At 38.2% G+C, this 18,013-nt stretch overlaps 1 protein-coding gene across 2 annotated transcripts in view; it reads left to right on the top strand.

Annotated features, from left to right (window-relative positions):
• The window catches only part of LOC124298819 (sodium/potassium-transporting ATPase subunit beta-2-like), a 69,511-nt gene extending 57,187 nt beyond the window's left edge, over positions 1-12,324 (top strand). The window contains exons 2-8 of one of the 2 annotated variants that reach the window (XM_046751343.1): positions 3,027-3,167; positions 3,571-3,687; positions 4,566-4,747; positions 5,369-5,470; positions 10,678-10,849; positions 11,573-11,686; positions 12,086-12,324. In XM_046751343.1, coding sequence (XP_046607299.1) covers positions 3,027-3,167; positions 3,571-3,687; positions 4,566-4,747; positions 5,369-5,470; positions 10,678-10,849; positions 11,573-11,685 — 827 coding nt within the window. In that variant the 3' untranslated portion in view covers position 11,686; positions 12,086-12,324. The remainder of the gene's footprint in view (positions 1-3,026; positions 3,168-3,570; positions 3,688-4,565; positions 4,748-5,368; positions 5,471-10,677; positions 10,850-11,572; positions 11,687-12,085) is intronic. The other variant, XM_046751344.1, reaches the window with a different exon arrangement.
• Positions 12,325-18,013: the final 5,689 nt, after the last annotated feature.

The following is an 18,013-nucleotide window of genomic DNA, read 5'->3' as shown; positions in this document are numbered from 1 at the left end:
CAGTCAAATTGATTATTTCAGTCAGCGACCAGCCTGAATCCTTTTCCTGGAAATCTTCCACCTTTTTCAACAAACGCTCCGTCGCGTTTTCGATGAACCATTCGTTGATATCCGTTGTCTGGAGGATGATTTCATTTCTCGTATTAAAAAATTTGATCTCTTCCACCGTGCGATTATCTTTTCTAACTTCAAATTTACCAGCCAGGATAACGTTGGCTTTCAAGCTCCTGTCTTTCTTCAGAGCGTTTTTTAGTCTCGTCACAGCTAGTACCTTTGCGTCTTCTAGAAATCTCTCCACATCTTTATGCTTTAAATTGACGATGGATCCAGTTCGAATTCTCTCCTCGAAAGCTGATTCCAAATCTTCCCAGTGAACTGGATCGCTTCTTCTTACTTTCCGCGTACCTCCACCCGTTTTCTGAAGTCGTTTGAATTTTTCCGTGAGCGCTTTCAAGAGTCCGATCGTTGTGATAATTCTCATCTTTTCTCCAATCGATGAAGCCTTTCGCAAAATTTTGTTCAGAAGCCTAATATTTTGGGTTCCCAATCGAATCCATTTTCCAATTTCTGCCGGCGACGAGTTTTCAGATAAAATCTTGAACGCCGATTCCATAATATCGATCAATCTCAAACACTTCGCGGATTCCATCTTGAGCTTTTTCCTCACGTATACTTGACAAGTTGTGACTTAATGATCGTTTGCTGTGATGAGCGTCCTTTTTATAGGGCAGCTGTACGTATGTTTGTGTATGCGCGCGCACCTTTTAGCATTCCCTGAGCGATAGTAACCCAACACCACAGATCCTTGGCTCTGAATGTACCGCAGCTATCGGCCGACCTTGCACTCCGGTCTTGTCTGAACCCGTCCAAAATTCATCGTTGAGTTCACACGGCAGTTACAAGCCAAAAAAATGTCACGTGGTTGATATCAAACCGACATCCGAATGAGTGAAAAACAATTCTCAGAATCATTAATTTTGGAATGTCGCGTGGTTGATAACGTGGGAAAGGAATGTGGGGGTGGTTGATGTTACACATCAGCGATATCCGAGTGGATAAAAAACAATTCTCGGAACTATTAATTTTGGAATGTCACGTGGTTGATAACGTGGGAAAGGAATGCGGGACGGTAAAAAAGTTCTCGCCCCTGCTGCGTCCTCAAGCCGGTACGACAGACTGTGACGTCATCGCGGAAAAGGGTTTGAGTCTGGGGAGAATGTCGCAAGCCAGTACGGCGGACTGTGAGGTCATCACGTGGTTGATAACGTGGAAAAGGAATGCGGGACGGTAAAAAAGTTCTCGCCCCTGCTGCGCCCTCAAGCCGGTACGGCAGACTGTGACGTCATCGCGGAAAAGGGTTCGAGTCTGGGGAGAATGTCGCAAGCCAGTACGGCGGACTGTGAGGCCATCACGGAAAAGGGTTTGCGTCTGGGCTGCGCGGAGCGGCTTGGTCGGTAAAGAAGGTGTTTGTACTCAGAACCCCCTTTCCTATACTACTTGGCCGTTTTCCGTATAAAGTTTTAGAATTTCTCTCAACCCCAGTAGCAGAGAGTATAAGTGTTACCCACTTTGTCACGCCTTCTTATAGAGAATATTAAAGTTTAATATATATTTTACAATTTCTGCTCCTTCGAATATTTATATTGAGAATAACTTTTACAAAACTTCTTATGTTTAGATCGTTCGACCAGAGTTCTTCTCTAACTTCAATCGGGATGGGATGAGTGAGTGAGAGGGTGAATAAATAAATAACACGATTTCGCGGGAAAGACAAGACGCTTGCTTTGGCATAAAAACCCTCACGGTGCAGAGGGAAAAGCCGAAGCAAGACAAGTGTTCATTAACTGGAAATCAGATTATCATAATACAGGATAATACAGTCGCTTGTGCGTTCCTTGTCAACTAGATTGAATGATCATTCAATAATCTTAAGCCAACTTATCTAAGTCTCCATGAGAAACCGTGCTCCGCAACTTCTAACGCTAACGTGGAAGCGGGTCATGGGAAGCGTGCAAGATGGCCCAATGCCGTGTACTCGTATGAGTAAACCATGAACCGCAACTTCCAACGCTAACGTGGAAGCGGAGAATGGGCAGCGTCAGGGTGGCCCAATGCCGTGCAAACAGCGGTCCCGACGTCTCGGGAAACCAACGCTGAAGTGTTCGGGCGACAATGTATGTCGCCGCGATGACGCTCGCCCGGGAGACGGGCACCTCCGGTCCAACCGGAGGGTGAACCGCGTCTCCCCCGACTAACTTAAACGGATAAATCTTAAAACTACGCGAAACGAAATAATCGACGCACGTGGCTAAGGAAAACCTAACACGTCCTACCTATTCGAGCGCTCAAGACTAACTAACTTGCGCTGCGCCCTTACCGGCCAAGCGAACGTACGTAACTGCCGATTCGAGTATCGGCCCACGAATTTCTGGCGCGGACAATAAGTACTTAATTTGAATTACTATAACGTAGAACTATTTGTCATGTGGAATAAGAAAGTAAATCTACTGTTGTGACCCTTTAGTCACCTTATATGTGGTAAATAGGTACAACATACGAATATAACGAAACTAAAATATTTGTTGTTATAACTTTACAAACTAACATAATATTAATAAAGTTGCGCGAACATCTTATTTATTGTTATCATTTTTTAACACTTTCAAATATCTAAGAGTAGACAGTACAGTTTATAAATGTACTATACTAATTCCTACTTATATTATAAATATTCAGATAATGCGTAGAGAAATATCATAATTTCAAATTATTGTAGACAAGATTATAACAGTGACTTAATTATCTCTAAATTCTTATATTTTATGTCAATTTTCCATATGCAATAAAACAAATATTTACCCTAAAAGTCCATCTGCGTAAAAGTCTTCTAGTTATATAGGAAAGCTTTTGCTTGAAATGTTGGGCGAATAAGAAAAAAATACAATATATAACAATCATAATCTAATATACCTAAGTAGATACTGTCCACGAATTTTGATGTATAACCTTTCAACAAATTCTACTAGGTGTTGTCGGTCTTTTCTACTTGGTCTTCTTCACCGTGCTAGTAATACTCTGTGCGATTTGCTACAAAGGATTGATGCTATCGATTGATTTGAAACGACCAACATACATATTAGAAGATAGTCTCATTGGTACAAGCCCTGGTAAGATATGATGATAGTATTTTAGTCGAGAAGCAAGGCATGATTTTAAAATAAGTATCAAAGTTGTGTTGTATGGTCAATTTTGTTAAATTTTTTGGTAGAGAATCACTACCTTTACTTGAAGTATTTCATTTCAATAACAGTATCTTTAGACATGGTTTGGGATAACTATAAATAGAAGTTGATAACAAACTAGGCAAAGTGTTATCAAGAATGAACTCAATAACGATAGTTGAGGCACAACAAGTGTTCAGGCCAAGAAAAAATTACGCCCATGCATGCAACTTACTTTATGTTTCAATAAAACGAGTCATCTCTTGCAAAAAAATTCCCATAGCAACATTAAAATAAATAGTGTTTATTTGAAATATACATTTTCGTTTCAACCCTTCTTCATTTTCAGGCCTTGGTTTTCGTCCGATTTCGGATGATATAAATCAGGGATCTTTGGTCTGGTACAACACGAGTAATTCAAGTGACGTCAAAACATGGAAGAAAAGAATTGACAAATTTCTGGATGGTATGAATTATTTTTACCACTATTTCTCGTACTATGAAATGAAAAATATTTTTGTGTGCTCACATTGCATAGATTTAGAAGTAAATTTAGGAACTCTAACTATGAAAATTGATGTAAATCGATTCATCAAAACACAACTTTGTACTGAAGCGTGTGATTTGATTCAAAAATTTTAATACCATACAATCAGCTCTTGATGGAATTTCTGTTTGTTGCTAATGCTGCATTCTAAACGATTTGTGTTGAATTACGAAATAAAAAAACAGCATGAATGTGCAATATTGTATTGTAAATACTAGTAATTATCTGAAATTTATATTATGCAATTCTTCAATCGATGACCTGTGTTCCGAATAGCTTTCAATTCGGAAGGCATACGACTTCCTGCGTATAATGGTTTCAGTTAGGATTGCATTATACGCTCTAGACATACGTTACTTTAAAGTTTTGGTAGTAGTTGTGATAAAATTTTTACGGGGTTATGTGAAAGACATGGTCGAATCAAACTCAACGCGTGCAGATGAATTTTTATTAAAAGTTTTAGTCGTATTGATAATGACCATTATCAGTGTTTTTTCAATATGACGTTCATATAAGGGTTTTAAGCTAGGAACGTGCTTTTATAATTGCATTTGGTTAAGATTACTTGTCATGCCATTGTCAATTCTAATAAGCTTCATCTGCAGATAAAACATGATATTGCCAGTAACTAGTCACCATTCATTTCGAGGTACGATTACTATTCCAGGCTTCGCGGGACTCGATATAAAATCGACACGAATGGAAAAAGCCTCACCGTAAACAATTGAATCGCAAGCTAAATTATGGTAAATCACAAATCACTATCAAAGAATCTAATTCGTTATTTCTATTTTCAGTGTACGTAAATAGTTCGCTGTTACCAACACGAGGTAAAAACCAGAGATTCTGTACCAATATCCAACCAGTTTCGGCAAAAACTGTGTGCGCTTTTGACGTTACCGGTTGGGGTGACTGCTCCCCGGGTGGTAACTATGGTTATGACAATTCAACGCCATGTTTTTTTATCAAGTTGAACAAGGTTAGTTTTTATGATGATCATTGAATTCTGCTGATTTGTGCAACTAATCAATGCCATGATTGCATATTACTTCGAAAAAGATGATCAGTCATGTTACTCAAAATATTGATCAATGAAATGTACTTCTTACGATCATGTAGTACTCTTACCTCTACTGACCGTACAAACTCAGTTTTTTCTCCCTATATCAAATCAGCAAACGAACGGAAAGGTTTCAAATTACGACGGTGCATCACTCTTTTTTGTAACAGAATTCAGGAAAGTCATATCCCGAAAGTCGTCAGGAAATGTGTGGTTTTTTCACACGTTTTACTATTCCCACGTTTCTCGCATTTTAGGAGTCAAAAAGTGCAAAGCTAACTTACTTTGCGCAATTCTGGAAAGAGTGAGGAGTAAAATCAGCAATCGTGAGACTGTTTTCATACAACATTGAGGTCGCTTGACGTGAACTAGGAATTACAATAATTTCGTAAACAAAAGATGCTCTCATGATCAGCTGGGCGCACGGCTGGTTCCTTAGCTTAACTATGCACTTTCTGGCATTCTTGTGTAACAGAAATTTTCAGTATGCAATTGATACGATGAATCAATTATTAAGCATGTTATAATTTCTTTTTTCAGATATATGGATGGGTACCGTCTTATTACAATGGAAATAAACCTTTACCCCTGGACATGCCACCGAATATCAGGGATAAGATAAAATCAACTAATTTTTCAAATGTAAGTGCACGATAAAAATCGGAAACGAAGAAATGTTCTAGAGTCGTGAAATCCCAATGAAGAGACACAAGTTTCGAAGGAATCTTTTTTTAATTTTTTAGTTTTTCTATCGCGGGTTCATGAAAAGTCTTCGTCTCGAGGTTTACGATAAGCAGATATTTCTTTCGCAGCAAGAAGGCTTTCCCTAAAAAGTCACACCGGTACAATTTCATACTAGCCACACAAGAAGTGTCATTTTAATAGATTTGTCCGTGAGATAAACCTGTTTATAAACGCGTTTTTTTTTGTTTTACAGTAAATCCTTGATTTGCATACCAAAATTTGAAGACAGTAGGTGGATAGCCAATTCTAGAGAGCGATTCTATTATTCATATTATTACCAACATCTAACTAAAACATAAACCTTTGTCTAGAGTGTTTAATGGCGTGTGGTTCTGTGAGAAAAGATGTGAGTCGATTCCGATTCGCTGTGTGACTTAGTTGTATTCTTGAATCACCTATTTCGATGGGTATAAATCTCGAAAATCTGCTGTTAAGCTCATTAGGTTTTTCCGTTCAGCTCATCTATATCTAAAAGTTTGTTAGTTGCGTCGTGCCATCTATCACTATGTGTGATTGAAATAATTATTGGTAACAACACTTGGGTTAAATACACATTTATGTACACAATTTCATTCAAGTTCTCAATAGTAAGGTGAACAATTGTTGAATTAATTGACGGTTATGACTTATCACAGTCACATAACTGTGACTAAGTCTCGGAGCTTCTGAGTTTAATAATTCTACGATTTTAATTTCTAAAAGGTTCTCTTTTGTGTAAAGTATAATTTTCTTCTGTTCAATATATTAATATCTTCTGTATCAGGGTGGAATTAATGAAAAAGTAAGTGGAGTACAGAAAGTGTCGCGATTTCTCGCGGGACTATCATGATTGGACATAGAGGGGCCTTTCCTATAGTGAATACACGGAGAAACGCATGGCTGGCTGGATTGAGAAAGAGGCAATGCTTCTATCTCTCTCATTATTACCAGACAGGAGATGCGCATGCGTTGAAGATAACGCAGGCGTACGATGATTGTTTACAATTGGGCAAAATACAGAGGTTATGGGTGGTCTGTTTAGGTTATCGTAAATGTGTTATTCCGTTTCCATATAGTGCACGTGTGAAATAGATATACAGTGAATAAAAAATAACAAAATATAATAAACTTGAAGTATTTACAATGTTTACATGATAATTTTTTTGCATCTACAATAATTAACGAATCCCTTGTTCAGGTAATGCAAGTAATAGTGCTCCCGTGCGACCCGTAATACGTGTCCAGTAATAGTGAAAAATACAGAATAGAATATCCAGCCCTCTCTCTCTATCCAACCGGCCACACTGCCCGAGCGACCAAGGACCCTCCTTTTGCTTTTCTTTTTATTTGTTTATACCGTTAGGTACTGGACGTCGACCATGTCCCAATACACTCTGAAAATTTCAATCTGGATATCAGGTTGTTTCGTGAATGGTAACAAACTTCTAAGAACCTTCGCACTTTATTCCCACCCAGGATTTTTGCAAGAACACCACCCCATGTACCTAATTTAATTTGGTGTATTTTGGTTTCAAAGATGGACGGCTTGAGACAGGGGTGAATTAAGCCTAACCACCGCCCTAGGCTTGCGCGAAAAAGCCCCCTTTTCACGCAGACGTGGGATAGGTGAAATGAAATACGATGCCTGACAGATCGAAAATGATTATTCTTAGTTTTTCTTAATAGCTGAAGTAGGGTTCTAGGTTACATGTATCCAGTTTTCACATGCCCAGCTCTTCTGTTTGCAAAAGTACCAATTAGATCATCACAATTCAATGATCCCAATACTTGTGCCTCGATGCTCAGGATAGCAAGTGCATTCAGTCGATCTCTAGTCATTGTTGAAAGCAAATGTTTTTCACTGGTCGTCACCACGAAAAGCTACGTTCGCCAGAACAGTGTATAATAGGAGTACAAACGCAAATACGTAGCGCTATATTAACTTTTGGATATTCGTTACGTAAGTCTTCCTCTTGCAGCCACTTCGATAAAGTCAACGCAGTATCTCGGTTTTTCCGAGTCACAGATAAATGAAACTGGAGTTTAAGACATTCCTTGACAAAATTCTGCTCGAGATCAGCAACGTAGCAATTCTTCAACGCACTTGCTTTATCTCTCACTTCTTTCGTGCTGAGGTTCCTTAGATTTGTGAGAAATGCAAGCTTTTCGTAAAATCGATGATACACCTCTCGTCGCTTTCGAAGCTCTCACAGAAGCCTATCAGCGATGGCAAAAAATGTAAAGACTCGTAGTGTTTCTCTGCCAGTTATATGTACTCCTTCTTCAGACTGGTCCGGTCGGAGCTTTCCCTTCTTTTGTTTTTTGGTTTCGTCTTCGAACTCTTGAGCCACGGATATCTTCATTGCCTTCTCTTCTATTTCATCAAATTTTTCACGAGTGTCAGAAACTAGAGCGATCAGCGAATCGTAGAGCTGGAAAACGTTGTGTATATCAACATTCATAGCTTATAAAGCTTTATTCACTACGCTGAAAGGCTTGAGCAGAGAACTCTAAAAAAATGTCATGAAAGCGGTTTACAAACGCTCAAGCTTCAATCGGCTGCCTTCAGCTTAGCATTTAACTGTTGCTTTCTGTTGTTTACCGCTTTCGATGTAAAGGAGTGCATTATGAATTTCTTCCCAGGATTCGTATAGGCTCCTGCAAGCATCTGAGCGAGCTGACCAGCGCGTCGCCGACAAGCTCATGACTGTAACTGCTTGCTTTGAACATTGCTTAGATCAACATTCAGATGATAAAATTTCCCAACGATGTGTCGACGCTGTGAAAAATAACGGTGAAGTTCCTGCAACAGTGCAAAGAATATACAACCCTCTTCTGAACTCTCTGCAGCAGACTCCCCGATTTAGCGAGTGAGCTGCACATGGAACGTATTCTGCTCGTGGAGTGATTTTTTTCATTTGGGCTTGCAGTACGTTATACATATACGTTAAAAAGGAGCGGGCTCAAAATCAATCTTTGTGGAAGACCTTTTGCACATTTTTCCCATATTTTCTTTCCTTTCATAAAGCCTGTACGGATTCAATTCTTCAAAGTTCATTTCAAGTCAGAATTTTACTAGTTTATCACAGCAGAACTTTCCTCTCCTGATACCACTGAAATTTGAAGGTAACTATTTTTTTAACTACACCCACCACATGAGCCTATCGTTGATGACTATTTCCATAATTTTCATCAGCTGCCGTGACATAGCTCATTAATCCCCTCCATGTCTATAAGCTTTATGGTTGAAACTGTTGAATTACTTGAAGGCAAAGTTTGTGATTAATCAGTGGTGTCTTGGCGGGGTGTTAGCGCGTGATGATTATGTTAGAAAATGAGGTCTGGGGCAACATAAATAATTATTTTAGACACTTCAATAATTTAACAGGGTTATTAGTAAATGATATTTATTCCTTTTATTGAAATGATTGTATCTCTTCTTTAAGATTACGTTTACAGGTGCGTTGATTAGCTCTCTTCTACTCGCCATTCGTCTCTTACTCTTTCACACCTTTCGCGTTGCGCGCGCATCCTTCTCACACTCATACGCATACACACCATACAGTTGAGCTCGATGTAGCATACAAAATTACGCATATTTCAACAGATTAGTTCAGAGAAACAAGCGATGAAGCGCTAATCGGTTCCATCACGGTTAAAACAAAAGCTATCCCTACTGCTGGGAATAAGGGCTTCTCTGTTTGTGAACAGTCCATGATTCCTCGTTCAACGTTTGTTCAAATCAGTCTATGAAATTATCTTAATTAAGTGATAAGTTTGAAATATATAGCAAGCATTTGTTACTTTGAGTTATTGCAGCTGCGATTGTAACTTAAGGGTTTTATATGAGGGCTAAGGTTAAAAGATACAACGGTCGAATGTGGAAAATTATATATACGCTGCTCAGCGCTTCATAGATATGAGCTTGGCTAATAAAACAATGTGGCGTGTAAGAACTATGGTAAGAGTTGCAATAAGGCCAGCGAAGAGGTATACGTGTATAAGTCGTGTTTCCCTCGCTAAGTCACCGATTGAGTGACAGGATCGAATGCAGCGGTTGCTCTCTCTTTCTGATTATGGCTTCAGCTCAGTGCATAGACCGCGCAGTCTATCTCTATAGGTCTATAAGAGAGTGCTGCTGAAGTTATCGGCTAGGTCATAAAAATGGCAACGTTATCTTTGAAAGTTATGCCTACTCGGATTGATTTTATCATACATCCGATGATTCCGTTACCTTACGTCATTGACTTCACCTATCATCTGATAGGTTTGCTGACTAACGTTATCGACTGTCCGCTCTTTCCACAAGTGATTCGCTCTGCCTTACCATAATTTTGACGCTTTCCGTGGGGACTTTCTGCTTCCTTACAATACTTTTGACCCAGGTGCGTATCTCATCCAACAAAAACATTCCAACGCATTTTAATTCGATGCAGAAATAAAGAAATGTCAAATGAAAATGCTTTGGAGTGTTTTGTTCAAATTGCGTATAGAATAGGGTTGTCAAGCAGTTTTTCACGTTTGAGATAAGTGGACTTTGATATTTGGAGATATGTTGAAGAACGTCGAAATCGACCAGGGCACCCCTTAATCAAAAGTGGCGGCCTTTACAAAATGTGTATTTGTGTGTGTGTGTGTGTGTGTGCGTACGCGCAAAAGCAATTAATAATTGGAATGGGAAAGGACCGTTTATACTAGTACGTTTCCACAATGCACATGCCTATAAGTTCGTTTTTACAAGTGGCAATCGTACACGTTTGTTTCTCCTGATTCGCCTCGAAAGATTCGTTGCTACAGGTTGCGATCCTACATATTCGTTTCTACAAGTGAAGATCAAATAATTTAAATTAAATTAAATTAGATAAAAATTTTCTAAAGTGACAAAGAAACGTATTCGTTTCTATAAGTGGCGGTCAAATAATTTAAATTACATTAAATTAAAATAAAATGTACGAAATTGATAATTGAATGTGTGAGAAACGAACTTGTAGGAAAACCAATTGGAGAAACAAACTAGTTGAAACGATACCCTCTCATAGGAATTCTTCCTACTACAATTTTCACAATACTGATTATAAATATGATAAATTTTATGATGATACCATGAACATTCTTTTTACCTATAGCTCAATGTGGTGTGGGTTTCTTGTCAAGGTCAAAATCCAGCTGACCGTGAAATGATAGGCGATATTAAATACTACCCGACACACCATGGATTTCTTGGTTATTACTTTCCTTTTACCAATACGCCTGGTTACCTCAGTCCTCTAGTAGCCGTGCAATTTTCCAGCTCCAAAAGTAAGTGTGATTCTACAAATTATATAATTAATAGCTAAATTGGTGATTCTTTTTACTGGGTAATGGGTAAACTATTTTGGAGAACTATTTCAAAATACTGCTGTCAAGACGAAGATCAAAGTATAAAAACGGTTACGCTTGTTCCGTAACTTGCTGCGCGCAATTTCTCAGCGATGCTACATCACTATAAGTACGAATAATCTACTAAAGTAACTCTGCAATTCCAAAATAAAAACGCGTCATTCAGCGGTCGTCACAAAATCATAATAGTTACTCTGTACGGCTCGTAAACTTAGACTTTGAATTACTTCTGGTTAATAGTCACTTATTTTCTCATCTTGTAAGCTTTAGACTTATAAAAATGAGTCGTCTTTTGAAAAACTCAAAGATATGTGACGGAAGCTTTCCGGTGTTACGGAGGTTAATCAGTGTGTGCCAATCCTCTTTGTAGAAGAACATGGATTATTCTGTAACATGAAAAACTATGAAAAGTTTTTGTCTGCTCTAACCACATTTCCGTGACTTTGCATAATAAATTACCGTTGACCTCGGCACCAGTGAAATCGTTACTATTATAAATAAATTAATTTAAGCAGTCGCAGTTATACAAGACAGCTGAATCTGTCGGTAGTTTTTACTTTGTTTTTTCACGTGAAAATGTATTTGTTTAAATTTAAGGGTCATGAAAGTTATGTACAAAGTTAAGAAATACGTTTTTTTCAGAAAATGTTATTATCAATGTTGAATGTCGAGCATGGGCTGAAAACATCCGATATAGTGGCCGTACTCAAAATCGAGAAGGATCTGTACATTTCGCATTTATGATTGATATTTGAGGTAAAATAAAGCTAGTAAAAACTGTGAATTCGTCCAGTAAATGAATTATCTCTTGCAAATTTGTGCAATATAGGAAGGTTGAGGGTAATTATGGTGCACGAACATTTATTATCAGCCTAACGTTGATATATTCTGGCCAATACTGTTCAAGTTCAATAAGACACACCCAGAGAAATAATTGAATTCAGTTGACAAATTTATTTTGTTCACTTCATTTATTTTTTATTTCATGGATATCCGATCAATAACGTGACGAAATGAACTAGGTTGCCTAATTTCTGTTTACTATCAGTAGAAACGGGTGTTTTTAACTGTAAAAATTTTGCCTAGTAATATTTTCCATTTTCTCTCTCCTGTGAAAATAGAATTTTGTTAATCAATGTCTAAATTTGCTTGCAGAAACAAAGTACACTGTTTCGGCTTGTGCATCGCGACATCCTGAATGCCCCATCTACACACTTACTTTCCTATGACTTTATCCTAAACGTAGTGAAAAATATTGTATCGAAATGCAAGTATATATGTTACTCCAGTCAGAGTTCATTTATACTAATCATTTATTATATTCAAATGTAGCGAATAATAAAAAACTATCCTTCTGAAGATGTGAGTCGGATAGTGTTTGCAAACATTTGACGACGTATGTATAGATTTCAGAATGAAAACAAAAACATGTTATGTGTCTCTCAATAACCATTCATTTTATTTTTACCTCATTCTACATATCGTTTACTTACTTACATTTTTATTTGTTATTGGTAGCATTACAACAAAATGAGAAAAGTCTGAAAAATCCATGCTAGAATTGAATATTTTGTTCCACAAGATTATTTTATTTCACTGTCTTAGCAAGAAATGTTTACATGAATTTAACCAGATTTTTATCAATACATGTAGTATAAATAATGATACTGACTCTATAGTAATATTTTTCCTAATATAGGTATACTGGCTTGAACTTGTTCAAGTAACGATTGGAAATTTTTTTCGAAGTCGAAGGTTCTGACCTCTACATGCCAGCCCTAGATGATGGTACTCGATGTCCTAACTTCAAAACCCCCTTCAACCCTAGTAAGATCTGGACCGTCAGAAAAAAAACTAGTTAAGGCATAAAATAAAAACATATTTTGCTCAAATGCAAACAAAAAGGCATTACCCGTAAATTTCTTAGTATCATTTTCAAAGGTCCATCCCATCTTAATAATGACAGATCTTTTATATTTGCTGTTACCAAATTGCAACGAACAGTAATCAATGCGAAAATCAGTATTCCGTATCGATCTCTGAGAAATTTATGAACTTTAATTACCAAAAAATCTACTCAATTTCAATCGGGCAATAGCACTGTCTCAGAGATAACTAAATTCATCTTAGACATTAATAGAGCCGAAACATTATTTCAGCTAGTCAAATCCAAAAACATTACTAAACTCCATAAACTTGAATGTGCGCAGCTTCCAATCATATACCTGACAAATGGCTTGTCTATATGATTAACACTGAAATACGACAACGTATATTAAAAATAGCTTGGCACTAGGACCGAGACATAGTATTTCTTACAGCAAACACAAAATAGAGGTCCATGAAATAATTTGTTCCTTGGAAACAGCAATTTGGGATAAGCCTACTACAGCCGAAGATAGAATGAGATAGAACGTAGCTCGGCTTATTAAGAATAAACAGACTGCAATTACTAATAAAGACACCCTTCTGGACATATCTAAGTTTACCTAACAAAGATTTTTTTCAAAGATCATGATGATATATTCGTATTTAATGCAGATAAAGGTAACGTGACAATCCTAACGGACAAAACCGAATATGAAAATAAAGTATCTACTATCCTAAATAATACGACAATACAGAAATTGCTAGCTAGAGATCATACCAAATGAAAAAAAAAAAAGAAACAGAATAAACCGTCAACGATCTTATGAATCTGTGGCACAAAAAGAATTATATAGACTTCGCCACTATGAAGGTTCTTAAAATCACACAACTCGTTTCCACCGAAAATCTGTTTCGTACCAAATATTCCTTTAAGGTGCTTTTAAAGACGCTTGAAAACTCCGATAGAGTCCCTTTCCAACTCGATAATGCAGAGCAGAGTACCAAAGTACATCCGCACACCGCTAGGTGGTGCAGCGCGCACTTCCAACCGGGTTCAGTAGTAAAAACCTGCGTAGACGACGCCCGCTGCATTATGAAAATTCGTGAATCTTTCACAACAATGCTCATCAGCATCGCAATGTATGCAACTGGCTGCATAAGTTCATGATCCGATTGCTTCGGAAATTATTTACGTACATGAATGTACCTTAATTCTGCATTCGACGAATGTCAAGTTGACGAGAAACCAAACTTTGATTTCATTAGCAAAAAATATCAACTTTTTTCTAGGAGAAACGTTCCCCACACAACTGACGAATCTTTCGTCTCTCGCCCTATGACAGAGCGGTTGTTGCCAGTGAAAAGTAAATTACTTTGTATAAGTGACGAAACTTTCGTTTCTCCCTCTTAGACAGACCGATGATTACTGGTGAAAAACTTATTTCACACTCTATTACTTATGACAAGGCACAGAATCTATGAATCAATACAGAGGTTGAAAAGTAGTACGGATTACCCATACAACTGACAATACTTTCGTCTCTCGCTCTTGGATAGAGCGGTGATGACTAGTGAAAAGTAACTTATTTCACTCTGGTTATATCTACGACAAGGCATAAAATCAGTAAATCAATACAGAAATTGAAAAGTAGTATGGATATCCCATAAACGTTCCAAGACATTCATCGTATTACCGATTTCCACGTCATGTTCAATATTAAAATACAACTCGAATTCCAGTGATGTCCAGTGATTTAGAATTAATTCCTCAAGTCAATAGTCCCTTGCTGCTGATGTTCGATCCTGCGTTTGGTTCGTTCATATTTGAAAAATTAGCTGCCCATGCTCATGTCACACCAATTCTGCATGAGTCGAAGCCGTTAATGTCTAAAATATAGAAAGAATGTGTTAATATTCAGGATAGACAGAAAAATAGATTACGTGAATCAATGTACTACACTCGTACATTTCATATAGGTTTTCACTCAAAGTAAAGTCTCGAAGAATACATTAAACCATAAATAGTGTTCAAGTGATTATCTGTGGACCTTATAGCTTGCATTATGTAGCACAAAAATGTCCAACCTCTTTGACGATAAAGAAAAGAACAGAAACCAAGTAAAAATATATGACTTCTTCATATCTCTCTGATGATCGGCCGGGTCCGGTCTAAGTGGCTTGATACAAGAGTGTAATGAGTTACACTCACAAACACGCCACGATTATACACTGTCTTAAACTGTGCCTTTTGCGATGAATCCTTCAACTTCTATTAAGCTAATACCTCTCTATTTTCTATCTTTCGTACCGCATCACAAGAGCACCTGCCAAAAACATCGCTTCGAGAGAACCATACATCGTAAGGCAGAGGTCACGGACCAGGTCAACAACGTCCTACCGGCAGCCAGAGGACAGATTATCGCAACCTAACTCCAAGTGGATGCCTGCAAGGATTGAGAGTAGGGTCATGTTTGGTAACAAGTGCAAGGTGTTAATACAGAGCTCCAATGACCAGACTTATCGGTCAGGAGCCGAACCGCCAGATTATCGCTACAGCCGCTTGGACGCGTCACCGACGTATACGCGAACCGTCCACGACACTTATCAGCCAGGAGCTGAACCAACCCCAACGCCTATTTCGCCATCAGCCATCAAGTAGGAGCATGTTTGTCTGATGCACATGTCTCATCGAAGTGTTGCAGCGTGGCCGTCAAACCCGAGTAGCTGGGGATGGGCCATCTCAGATTAGTGAGTTTTGGATGAGAGGTCTGTGTGGTAATCACCACCACCACGGCATCTCGGTACGGTGGTGCCGCCGGGCGAGTACCGAGCTGCGAAACCGGAAAAATAAACTGTGCCGGGAATACCAGCATAGCGAGGAGCAGGCATCGTCTTTCGACCTTTTTACTATTGACACCGCAACATGAAGTAAGATCATCATTTACCGCCAAGATCTATTTCTGCATCGATACCGCAGTACCATGGAGCCTAGAGTAAAGGAGCCTGAACGCTGTACTGCGGACGTGGGCTATGAAAGCAGCGAAAATTTTTACTGAAATACCCGCTGGTGCTGCTGTACCCAAGAGAGCATGACAGAGACGGAATGAGAAAAGAGAGAGAAGAGAATATTCATATTCGTAGCGCAGTTATACGTAAACAGATGAGGAAAACAGTACCGTATTGTTCCGAGTATAAGTCGACCTCTAGTTCTAAGCTTGGATTAGAGACATTTTTTTTAGAGTCCGAATATCAGTCAACTTCTACTAAGAAATTGTCATTTATAATTTCATGTTTAATATTTAATATTGCTTCTTCTCCATTAGTGAATTCTAATAAATATGGATATCATAATAGGTATAATCAGGTATATTGATACATTCTCAACATCGGAGTCTTGGTCAGTGCCGCTCTCATCAGAGCCGTCTTCACTCTCTTCATTTGAGGTACTATCATCTTCTGTAACATCTCCATCCTCCCAAAGAAGATCGTCTTCAGTCCCGTCCATGGAATTGCTGATGCAACATTTTTTGAACCCTCTAACAATGGTTTCAGGCTCAATGGATTGCCAGGCGCCTTGAATCCATTGCAGTAATAGGGTTGCTGATGGTTTTTTTTATTTTCCCAGTTGGTGTCAGGGCGTGTTCTGCTTCCAGAGTCCACTTATTGTTAGTGTAATAAGATCTTAGTCCGTCTTTAAATGGTTTATTAACTACAAAGTCCAGCACTTGTTGCTGTGAAGTCATGCCTCCTGGTATGACAATCAGGTCTATGTTCAGTTCCTAAACCACATGTTTCACACCCTGGGTTGTGTGATCTCGGAATGCATCAAGCACAAGCATTGCTCTTTTTTTCAATAATGCACCAGGTCGTTTGTTCCACACTGTTTGTAACCAGTCTTTCACAAGCTCTTCGGACATCCACCCGTTGTCTTGGCACCGAACATGGATTCCGTTTGGTAGATTTTCTTTTGGTAGACGCTTTCGTTTCAATATCACATGAGGTACTAATTTGGTACCATCTACCAATACTGCTAGCATGACGGTGATCCTCAACTTATCATTGCCGTTAGTTTTTATTACAACACTTTTCGCACCTTTTGCGTTGACAGTTGTATTTGATGGCTTGTCAAAATACACCGGTGCTTGATCAGCATCACCCATCTGACCAAGCAGGTAATTATGATTCCTTCGAAGGTTTAGAATATATCTTTGATATTCCACCAGTTTTCCAAACTCGCCTTGAAATTCGCATGAGAGATATTCATGTTTCTTGCCTTTTCCAGTACTTTCGATTGTATTACTTGGCGAGTTATGGCAAAGCCTTGGTTCCGTTTCTCTATAATATAATTGGATACAAGATCGTCAATTTCTGTATATTTACCGATGCGTCAACCTCTAAAACTCAGCCGTATAGAACACGCGCTTTTTAATTTTTGTTTCATTTGCCGCCAATCACGAACGTCTTTTTCTAACACACCATATTTATCTGCGGCTCGACAATTGTTAGTTGTTTCCGCATCTCGAACTACAGGTAATTTGAAATTCACGTCGTAATTGTTACGAATGCTTTTTTTCACACGATTTTTCTACGAACCTCTGGATTCAACTCTATTGCAACTTTGATGATCCATTTCTCTCACAATTCTCAATAATCGCACGAAACCTCTTGTTTGCAATCTATTTATAAATGTAACCGATGCTATCTAAAAAAAAGATGCGCGAAACAATTGCTTTTTGAAAAAATTGAAATCCGAATTTTGGATACATCGCAGATTACGCGCGCATCTTCGAACTATCGATAAAAACCGATCGGTCGATAAAAATGTTCGCTTAACTGGTAAGGTAAATTTATCATATTATCCCGAATTCAAGTCGACTTCGCATATAAGTCGAGGGCGCATTTTGGAAGGGATATTTGTGACTTAAAACCTCGATTTATACTCGGAACAATACGGATATTTGTTCGTTTGTCGATTAATTCTGTCATCATGCATTTGTTAATTGGATAATATTTTTGGACATAATTCCAAGTCAAGTTGAGCTACACCCTAGAAATATTTATTGAGAAAAATTATTTTTATACAGTGCGCGTCAAATCCAAACGAATTAAATAACAACAACAAAAGGTCCGAATATTGATTATTTAGTGCACAATAGGAATGTGTTTTTTTTTTGTACAGACAGGAAACATGAACATTTTCAAACAATGAAACAA

This window comes from Neodiprion virginianus, chromosome 2 (genome assembly GCF_021901495.1).
Source record: "Neodiprion virginianus isolate iyNeoVirg1 chromosome 2, iyNeoVirg1.1, whole genome shotgun sequence".
In the NCBI taxonomy this organism is placed as follows: domain Eukaryota; kingdom Metazoa; phylum Arthropoda; class Insecta; order Hymenoptera; family Diprionidae; genus Neodiprion; species Neodiprion virginianus.
The sequence above is the reverse complement of the archived record's forward strand: the minus strand, read 5'-3'. Positions and strand labels throughout refer to the sequence as shown.